Genomic DNA, 11262 nt, shown 5'->3' with positions numbered 1-11262 from the left:
TTCTTTGCAAAATCTTTGAGACATAAGCACATGCCAAAGTGCATTCCTGACTAAGGATGCTTCCCTGAACCGAGGCCATAATTCATTAAAACCCAAGGTGCATTTATCCTACTTTTTCCCTGTGAGCAGGGATGTGAAAAAAGGGGAGGAGGAAAAAAAGAAAACAAGCAAAGAATTAATTTTGATTTGAAACTGATCTATGGTGACAAGGGGCATTTGGTTTTGTTGAAGTAACTAGAAGTGGGAAGTATTTCAGAAGATATCTAAATAAATCTTTTTAAAGGGGTTTCTCTCTCTCTCTCTCTTTCTTTCTCTCCTTTTCCCTCTAATTACCCATGTCTGGTAGTCTTGGATCTCAACCCCTTGTTATTTAAAATACATATTCATGGAACTATATTTTACAGTTGCACTGTTCTGGTTACAAAATAGCTTCTACTTTTCTAGGACATAATTTCATTTTGTTTAGCCAAGAATTCATTAAAGAAGCTATAAATAACCTCCTTTAAATATTTAGCCGTGAATAGAGGGTGGACTGGCATTGATGGCTTATTTTAGTACTAATGCAATATGCTTAAAAAAAAAAAAAATCCACATTTGAGCATGAATCAAGTTAATCATTAACACTCTCAATGTGAGTCGCAGGATCTGCTTAAAATGGAGATTGCCCCCTCCCAGCCAGCGAGCTTGGGGCGCGGGAGGGCTGCACAACTTTCCCTTCAGTTTTTCTTTCAGCAAAACACAATTTGCACCAGAACAAAAAACACAGACTCGTGGCTTCGGTGGCTGCTCCCCTGGGCAGGGACCCCGGCTGCTGCCCCCGCAGTGTTTTCCATGAAGCTACAGCACCTTCCCAAACACAGAGCAAAGAACATCGGAGTTCAATGGAGTGCAGCCTTTGTTAAAAGTCATCGGAGAAAAAGAAGCCCAAATGCCTCCACTTCCCTTTTAAGCACAGAAAACTGTTGAACAAGGGGGAGTTGGTGATAGTGGTTTAAGGCACGAAGCTGCACTATGAGCTCATCTGCTGTGATCTGAGAGCAAAGGACACGAGCACAAGGCACCATTATTTTAGGGGAGGTGAGGAAACAGCATTAGCTGCTGCCCTGTTCATGGACGGCCAAGATTTGGAAAACCAGATGCTGGTGGCTCCCAGGCTGCATGTTCACAATGCCACAGAACTGCAGCCAAAATCAAACCCTTCTTTACGCCACTTTTTGCCTCACTTTTTAGGCTGTGGTTGGATGATGTCAGCTGGAGAGTAACATCAGTTTAAGGTATTCCAGCTCCACATGCCTTCTGCCAACATTTGCCCTCACCGTCACTCAAAGCGTTGCCCCTCGAACTGTGCTGAACGGACGTGCTGAGAAAGAGATTGGGAAAATCAGCGGTTTCTAAAAAACAGGCACAACTATTGGAAAAAAAATCCAAACCCATTAGTTTGGTTTTCAAACCCAGCTCTGTCACCTATTATCCTTCAAAGGGTGGTCACAACCAAAGCTGTGTCGGCACAAGGGAGGGGGGTGGCAAGAAGACATGCAAGAGCTGCTGGGCAGGGACTCCTCAAGCCACGACTGCGCTTGGCCAAGAGAAGGATACACAAAACTGTACCCCGAGTGCTGCAGCACTGTTGCCTTTTGAAATAAAGTTGAAGCATTAAGGCATTTTCCCTTGGTGCTGACTCCCTCTGGGCATTCCCAAGACAATTACAATGTTTTCTGAGTATACAAAAGAACCGGGAGATTTTGTAATCAGAGTCTGAGTTTATGCTTCTCTCCTTAAGAGCATTCAATTTCCATGGACATTCATTAGCAGGAGGTTAAAACACAATGGCAGAAGAGAACGGACGGCTTTTATGTCCATGTGGTAGTAAACACTTCAAGCTAGAAACACAAATTCAAAATAAAAACCTCTCCATGTTGTTTCCAAATTAGTAGTAAAGCAAGAAAACCCACACAACTTTCACAGCTTTTTTACTGAAAATTTAATTTTACAAAATACCCTTTTCCATCAAAGAAACTTCCCTGCAATGTACATGAACCCAGCATTTTATAGATCTGTACAGTGAGATATCAGAGAGGTTTGAAAGAAGGAAAAAAACTTGTAGCAGACACCTAGTTGCAAAACCTACAACAATGTGAATACAAGTGTGTCTTAAAATGCTAAAGCAAGGAATGCAATATAACTGGCGAATCTATCTGCAATGTGAAAAGTTTCCTTAAAACAGCCCATATGGTATGTAGAACATCACAGCTGGCAGAAAACTGCCTGTGTTTAGGTTTAAACACAAAACCAATGTATGTGAGGAACAGTTTTTGAAAAAGAACCCAAGTGCTGCTATCATAAGGCAAACATATACCAAGGTGCTGACAGCACACAGGGAAAGAAGAGAAAATAAGATGAACATTCAAGTGTTCGAACACTGAACATTTTTTTTTAATTTGCTAAAAAAACAAACAAACAAACAAAAAACCAAAAAAGTTAAAAAAAAAAATAACCAATGCCAAATGAACACAGGACACCCTGTTAACTAGCTAGGTTTTACGCATACAGTTTTACAGAACCTCAACAAACGTGAAAACAGGCCTGAGTAGTCCGGCTCCGGCTGGCCAGGCCAGACCTAGTTAGTCTGTTGCATTCTGGCAGCTTTGAATTTTGAAATCCTCTTTGGAGCTTCTTCTGGTGCGTCGGACAAAACTTCCTCTGATTTTCGCTCCAGAATGGTCGGCAGGACCGGGTGAGCAATGACCGGGTGTGGTATTAAGGAGGGAGACAAAGGCTCCTTTTCTATAACAGTTCCAGAAAATGCCTACGACAGAAGAGAACACTCAAAATGAGCTAATAAAATGCAAATGTGAAGCTATGCCCATAAGGTCATTACCCTATATTAGCCTGATTAGGATTGTTATTTCTTTTAATCAAAAGTAAAGAAATGTCTTTAAATCAATGATTGTTCCTTGCATAAGTAACCAAATTGTAATTAACCTCAAAATATAGCTTGTTCAAAGATGACTGAATGAAAGACAGTGTCTTAAAAGTACTACTTAATCTCATTCTTACTGCATAAATGATCTAAAAATTTGCTTCCTCACTGACACATGCTGAAGAAATAAAACAGCTGATGTAATATAGAGTTTCATCTTAGATAAGAAATGGAGAGATTTTGCAAAGGTGGAGTATGTCAGCATTTCCATCATACGTCATATTTTATGACTTAACATATTCTAATTGCATCAAGCTGACACACTGCATCCAAACTGGCAAGCACATATTTTGTTTGTTCTTTTCTCCTTACCAAATATGATCAAAAATGGTGAAAGCAATTTATACTTAAGAGAATGGCAAACTTGCTTCCAACTATTTCTCTCTATAAAAGGTCTAATAAAAACATTTGATGTTTAAAAATGATAATTTATATGCAGCTGATTATGTGACTTAATCCTTTTTAACTTAGCTACGAAATGACCATGATTACTGGAAAACATTGGGACGAAAAAAAAGTAAGTTGGAGCTACTTTTCATAAACATATTTTAAAATAAATCACTCTACTATGTATTGAAAACAGAAAATTCTGAATGCCTAAGGACAAGGGGAAGCAGTTTACATCCAAGGTTTGATGCTCACACTGGGCACAAAGGAATGCACACCAGATTTACTGACTATGTTTAGTTCTGCTTTTTCATAACTCAATTACCAAGAAAAACAAAGCAAAACAAACCAGCCATTCTGTGCTTGCAGGACCTGCAAAAGAGCAGTGGTTTTTTGTTTTCTGCTCCAATAGCCAAAATCTGCCTAAAGCCGTGCCGGTACACAACTCTGTTGTTCTACCAACAGGTTGTTTTTGAAAACAGGTAAGCAAAATACAACCCAAGAAGACTGTGGTAAAACTAGAAACAGAAAGAAAAAAGTTAGCGTGTTGCAAATGGTAATGGAGAAATAATGTATTCCAAACACCCACCAAAACAACCAAAAGCCAACCAGCGGCACTTAAGAAGGCACGGCTTTAACTGGAGTGTTTTGCTCACTCTCCTTGAGTTACTCAGAAAACACATTATATTGTAGAGAATAATCATGCCATATTCAGAAAATGGACTAATGGATAACACATAAAGTGTACTTAGATGTTTTATAAAAACATAGCAAATACATTCCAGAAGGTATACAATGTGAAGTGCTAACTCTACAGATTGATCTTCCACCAGGAATCTTCACATCCTGCCTGGATTCATCTGTAGCCGTTTGTATAAAATATTACAATAAACAACAGCTTTTATGGGGAATTCATTTATTCTCAAAAATATTTGTTCTAAAAATAGTGTCTTCTTGAACTTGCCCATTGCATTGGGAACTACTGAAAACTCAGTTTCATCTTGTTTGAAGAAATTAGTGTAAGTTCTCACAAAATAAAAATGAAGAATACTCCATGCCATGAACTTCAGAGCAGCAGCTACATTTAATTCTTATACTCATCCAGTCACTAAGCAACTATACATTCTCCCTTATGTTGGACAGTCTGCTTTTACCGTGAAGCTCTGAACTTTCCAAATGTGTGAAAATAGATTGTTTGGGATCACTAACGGGCCTAGTCTGGAATAGGATGAGTAGAGGCTTAATGCTCCGCTGCCTTTGGCAAGTCCAAATAATCACTCAGCTGACATTTGGGTGGTTTAAAACTTAACACCACCACCTGGAAATTAGCTGTCCAGTAGCTGTGCACTGAAATATTGATAAAACACAAATACAGAGAATTCATCCTGCTCTCTCATTAACTATGAAGCAAGATTTTTTTTCTTTTAATCCTTTGTGGGATCTTTACGGAAGAGCTTCAGGTCTCGGGGAAGCCACCTGGTTCATCTCCTCCACTTTGCCCCTAGGATGCGTATGACAGAAGCTTGTCAACCTGATAATGTCCTTCTGGAGCAAACTAGGTAGGAGTTAGAAAATTATTGTAAAGAAATCAAACTGATGGTATAGGCAACTACAGTCATTAGATTTCTCGTTTTCATCCCTGCCAACAATCAATAATTAATTAAAAACTGTACCTCGGTTGTCCCTGAAGAGGGAGGAAGCTTTTTCGGCGGCTGCTGCTGCCCCTCCTCCTCCTCCTGGTCCAGCCTGCCTTCGCTGGTGTCACTCTGCGTCGCTTCATCACAGCTAATGCTCCTCTGAACTCCCCGTCTGTCATCAAACTCAGCAGCACTGTTCTCACTGGTATCGCTACAAACACTGTTCTCTCTGCTTCGAGACTTCAAAATTGATTTACGAGGGACATATTCTCCATTCACAACATCAACAAAGACTCTGCAAAGGAAAATGTTAGCTTTAATAAACCATTTCAGGATCAGATGACAAATTTGCAGTGATCTTGCTTTGTCTTTTGTACAAATTAATTATGATGTGCTTTTCCAACTTTTTCGCTGCAGAATTACAATACTGTACCTTTAGAGGCATTTTATTTACCAAAGTACAAGAACCAATTCTACAGAGCAAACACTGTTATGCTCTTTATTCAAGCATTAAGTTGGTACACTCTCTCAGCAGAAAATGTATAGCTCTTTGAAAAGTGTTAGAAAACAGAACTGTGTGAGTTACAAAAAGTTAGAAAAAAGGTAAACTAAACGACTGTCAGGGTTGTTTCTGTTAGACGACAGAAGGTGACAATAACAGAAGGTTTTCTAGAATAAAGTCTTTGTCAAATGTAGAATATAAAAACAAATACTTGAAACATTCATTGCACGTGGAAAGGATGAAGCTTTTTCCTGACAAGTGCCATAATCTTCTGCTTTCAGTTAAAAAAAAAAGAAAAAAAATCAGCTTTTTAGATCAGATCAACACGAAGACACTTTAGGAGTATTAATAGACTGTAAACTGATAAAGAGACCTCTTTCTGCAGTTTGTACTCCATCCCCATGACTTAAAGAAGTCAAGGGTGTGTGGAGGAGCAGGAGCAGCATTAGAAGATGGTGCCAATTCTATCAAACTCATAAAGGAGAAGCCCAATGACTGGATGAGTTTTAAAGATGTTACTTGTTTCTGAACAGCTTTAGGCACCCATGGGAACACTTGAGTATCTCTACAGAAGACAGACTTCCCTTGCAGAACTCAGGGCGAGCACCATGAACGAATCCTTTCCCTCCCCTTCAGCCCCAGCAACTGTAATTACAGGATGGATTTTAACTTTTCACGCTTTGTGACACTTTCTTAAGATGTTTAGGTGCCTCAATACACTGATTTTCACAAGCATTTAATCAACCAACCTAATAGGCACCTATGTTCATCTTTACAAACCTAAATACTTGTTTTAACTCTCCTGTCACCTTCGTTTAGTATTGTATACAGTCCCCTAAGCCCAACAATAATTTTAAGCTGAGCATGAGTGTTCTACTGGTGAGCGCTTCTTTTGACACAGAATAGAGACAGTGATGGACTAAAGTCAGGGACACAGAATGCAAGAGAAACTATGCAAACAGAAGACCTGAGCATATTCTGATTATACTGTAAGGAAGAGACAAAACCAAGGAATTAGTAACTGGGAAAGGAGTATTAGAAGTGATAGATCTGGTCAGCTATGTTTGAAAACAAACACAGAAGCAAATGAGGTGGCATTAACCACAATAGATAACAAACTGCTGTATTTCTTTAGGCAGATCATATGTTGTGGCAAATGTACCTCAACTTCAGAAGCTCTGAAACAGTAGAAAAATGATTAATTGCTAGTTGGAAAAGGAAATTTTAAGCTCAGAAACATTTTATGGGTATAAAAGCAAAGCAACCATGCTGAAGTCACAAACTTTGATTTTTAAGTAGTAAATTTAGTTCCAGCTGTTTCTTTCAGGAAATAGTAGGCTCGGTTTCATACCATAGGTGAGGAGAAATGAAAAGGGAAGGTCTGCTAAGGGGAAAGCCCATGCACCAATGCTATAAATCACGCACCGGTAAATGTCTGCTGGGGTTTTGATGTTGGGCAGCTCTGGAGTTACATGGCCATTGCCGTTGCTGTTCTTCCTTTTACGCTTGGCCTCTTCTTTCTTTTCACTGAATTTCAAAGTAGTATTTTTTCCTGTGTTTATTCTTACCTGAAAATTGAACACAAATGACGGTCTAGACCGTAAAATCAACAATCACCAGGCTGTAGATCAACTGACTTCTGACATTTTCCAATCCAAGCAGTTTGGGACTGTGAATCACAGCTAAGTTAAACAAATGTATGAATGGTAACACTCTTAGAGTGAACTGTCTACTCTTTACCACTTGCACTAGGCTGGGGCATTTCTTTGGAGTAATGTGCATAGGTTTTGCATATAATATATGACAATCTGCTTATTCAAACTCTGCTCAAGAGCCAAGCTGTTCAAGAGTCAATTTCAAGTCAAGTAAAAAGTAATTTTAAAAACTTCTAGATAGGATACTACTTTTTACAACAGCTGGAAGCCAGAACAGCAAGGTATACATTTGAACATCATTTTTTAATATCATATTAGGTACTACAGGAATTAAGCAATGGGTTTCAAGCATTTGAAAAAAATGCAAATAAATGTCACCTACAGTTCGTATTCTATATTATCTACATTATCTAAAATTTTCTATTTTAGATATTGTATATGTTTATGCAGTCTCTTGAGAGAAAGTTAAACAAAACAAAGTACAAACCCTTTTAGGCTCAACCGTGTGTGAGAAAAAAATGGTTGGAACAGAGCTATCTCCAGCATCTGTGTCATCTTCATCTTCACTGTGATAGTAAGTGGTGCCATTAACTCGGCCACTGAACAAGTCTGCATTTGTTACTTCTTTATGGAAGTTGCCCTGAGTAATACAGTCTTCTGCTCCACATGTCCCATTCAGATCTGTCCTCTTGTCTTCTTTCTCCTCTTCAGAGGAGGTTGTATCTTCTCCATTTGTCTCAACTGTATCAGGCATCCTATGAAATGAAAAATATCTAAGTGAGGCAAGTGAGGGAATTCATACTCTCTAGAGACACAGGCATATAAAGTCATGAGCAAACCCATACATAATTTTCTTTACCCAGGTTAAAGATGGAACCTTTTTTATACTCTGTAATAATGTCTATATCCTTTCCATCTCCACTGGAAATACCAAAAATGCGACATTCTGGCTACTGCTTTAGGATCAGAATAGATCTAAGGATGTCATTAAACACCAAATGTGGAACTCTTACATTGTAAATGATGGATTTTACTAGCCTGTGGGAAATGGATTTTACTTTCCCCTTTTCTATCACCTCAAAGAAAAAATACTATAACACTGGACTGGTGTGGCTGCACAGAGGCAGATTTTTGCACCTTCGGCCTTGCAGTGCACACTTTGTTTATGTTCAACTCTTCTTCCACCCATTCAAATTTTAACTGCATCAGTTGAGTCAGCTATTTGAACCTACAGGGAGATCTTTTGGTTACAAAGAGACGCACACACCTGTAGCTTTCTGAACTCCACACCTCAACGTGCTACAGCAGTGCAATACCTGTCAAGTTCACCACGTATCTCCTCTTGTCTCTCGAGCTCTTCTAAGCGGGCCCACAGTTCCTCCTCTGACTGAAAACAGCCCTTTGATTTCGTATCACTTCCACTTGCTGGAAAATCAACTTCAAAAACGTCCGATACTTTTGGTTTTGAATGAGGCTTGTGAGCAGTTCGGTACTTTCCTGTGCAACAAAAATTGAGATGCAATTACTAAAGCAATCGACAAAAAACCAAAAACCAACAAAACAAAAAAACCCACCACCACATTGGGGGAAAGAATTGAAGAATATGGGCAGAATATTTTTCATTTCAAGTTATTGTTTAACTGTTTAAGTGAAACTGTCAATGAACCAGAGCACCAGCACAGGATAATAGTCTCCGGATGTTACAGAAATACCGAGGCAAAGCAGAGATGTTTATTTACAAAGCAGGAGACACTGATCCTATGACAGTTTTATTACAATGTGGGGTTTGTTACCCCTCGTGTCGAACAGCAGACTTTGATACGCCCTGATAGAAACCAACGTGCGAATGTGACATTTGCTCAATGTCCCATTAATAGCACATTTTATTAACTGGGAAAGCAAACCTAGTTTGTACTTCAGCTCATTTTGGACAAAGTCACCTACATTTAAAGAGCAGAGTCTCTTTGTTTTGGGTTGTATTTTTTGAAATTTACAATGAAGATCATTAAAAACGATCTCCAGAGTCATCGAGAAAATCTGTCCAAAATCCAGTCATTATGAATCACTTACTTTGGTGAAAATGAAAAGCTCTGAAAAGCATACAAAACCCAGCCTTTCAAAAATAATAAATACAAACCCTTTTAAAGCTTCAGAGGTGACCTGAGATATACACTTGTGAATAAATGGTAGTCACCAACAAGTTCTTGCTGGCATTTAAAAGCTCTGCTACCTCGTAAAATGGTGCATCCAGGGAGGACGGGGAATACTTTTTCCTGTTTGAGTGCTGTCTGGCACATTGGGAACAAACCGCCTGCCAGGAGCACAAATGCTTCAGCCCCGTCTGTGCAGGGGCAGGACCGCTGCTTTAATTCCTGCGGATCCGACTGTTCCTGCACAGTCCCAGGGAGGTTCCACGGGGAAGTTTTCCCCCTGGGCAGCACCTGCTCCTCTTTAGGGGAATGGGGACCCTTCCCCTTCCATCGCTGCCACAAACACACCCAACAGTGGGTCTGTACAGTGCAACTCCAGAATCTTGACTGGTCTTCATGAAACTCTGCTTTGTGCATCTAATCAACAGTGCTACAATGTCTTCGTTACTCAGCATCCTTCAAGTTTTGAAATATCCTTCTGTTAACCAATTGTGTGGCCATTTATTTTTCATTTAAAGAACTCATGGCTTAAAGATATCCTTATTCAAATATGTCATCTTATTCTTTAATCCTGAGTTAAATACAAATTCAATAGCAACATTAAAAAGCAAACAGGTGACTGTAAGTAATGTTGGAATGTGTGTCCCCTACTCTTCCACAGGATAGCATTTTTCATCATCTCATTAAGAAAAGGCTGAAATGTATTTTATCGAGATTTGAATATAAATTGAGATAAGCCAAGCAATCAGACTAGCTTGTGAAGATTTCATTTGGTATAATTACAAAATTAATAAATAAAATTTGGAAGGATTAGTTAACAATCTATTTCAATTTGATTTTTGGATTGTGCCCTCCCCATTTCTTTCTGCTACCCTTCAGTATTAACCACCAGCTTGACTACCAAAGTACATGGCTTCACTTCAACATGCCAGTGGTTTTCCCTCCTAATTCTAACAAAACTTCTGTCAATTAGGAAACCAGGTCAGATCTCAAAGACAACAGAGGATAATCACTGCTCCAACATCCACTGTGCTCACTCACTGTTACTACAAAGCACCACCACTAACTTCATACACTAACCAAAAAAGGTAAAATACTAAAATCCAGAAAAATTGAGATTTGGAAATGAATTGAGATGCTAAGGATACTTCTTTTTGTCTTCCTCAGTGATACAGCCCATTTCCATATGAACAAAACCAGTTCCTACGCTGATTAAGCCCAGCCTGCCTAAAAATAATAGCCACGTTGGTCTTTTAGCTGCTTCTCTCGATCTCAGTATAGATCAGTGCTGAAAGAAAACTTACATAATTCCAACTTACAGATTTTCATCAAAATTAAGATGATTTCAGAGGACAATGATGATGATGAGAGTTTAGCATACAATAAAAAGCTGCACAAAGGTTAACCTGGCATCCACAGCATGCTGCTGTATTAACACTGTGGCGCTGGGATGCACTTCCCAGAGTGTTACATCCCCTGTTTCGCAATGACATCTGCCCATAGTAGAGACACGCCTTTAGTCAGCTTTGGCATATAAAGAATATTGTGATTTATTCCAGAAAAATGTAACAGTGAACTGCCCAGTGTAGCCCACTGCAAATCACAAACTACCACCCCTCAAAATGTCCAAGTGATGCTATTTTCAGACTGTAAAATTACTTCTTCTTCCAACTTTGCCTGAGTCTTACCTATGAAGTATCACTCCAGATAGCACAGAAACCATCCTATTCCTCAGCACAACCACCTTTGTTTCCTGGTGCCCTCTCCAGAAATGTTTAGGAAGTATCTGCTTCGGTACCTTTGCAAAGCCTGAAGGCTGAAATTGGTTCTGCATCTGTTTCAAAGCCAGGAGTGAAACTCCCCTGTGGATGACAGCGTTTACATTGTCCATTTATGTCCCATCCCTGTCCATGCTTCCTCCACTCCTGTAGCCACTGCTCAGGTACTGCCA

At 39.3% G+C, this 11262-nt stretch overlaps 1 protein-coding gene across 1 annotated transcript in view; it reads right to left on the bottom strand.

Moving 5' to 3' along the window:
- Positions 1 to 1953: 1953 nt before the first annotated feature.
- Positions 1954 to 11262, bottom strand: part of URI1 (URI1 prefoldin like chaperone) — a 42341-nt gene continuing 33032 nt past the window's right edge. Inside the window, exons 7-11 of the mRNA XM_065029268.1 lie at positions 8478 to 8658; positions 7649 to 7916; positions 6932 to 7074; positions 5041 to 5299; positions 1954 to 2806 (exon numbers count right to left, since the gene is read on the bottom strand). Coding sequence (XP_064885340.1) covers positions 2618 to 2806; positions 5041 to 5299; positions 6932 to 7074; positions 7649 to 7916; positions 8478 to 8658 — 1040 coding nt within the window. The 3' untranslated portion in view covers positions 1954 to 2617. The remainder of the gene's footprint in view (positions 2807 to 5040; positions 5300 to 6931; positions 7075 to 7648; positions 7917 to 8477; positions 8659 to 11262) is intronic.

The sequence above is a fragment of the Columba livia genome, chromosome 13 (genome assembly GCF_036013475.1).
Source record: "Columba livia isolate bColLiv1 breed racing homer chromosome 13, bColLiv1.pat.W.v2, whole genome shotgun sequence".
Classification (NCBI taxonomy): domain Eukaryota; kingdom Metazoa; phylum Chordata; class Aves; order Columbiformes; family Columbidae; genus Columba; species Columba livia.
This window is presented reverse-complemented; position numbering and strand designations above follow the sequence as displayed.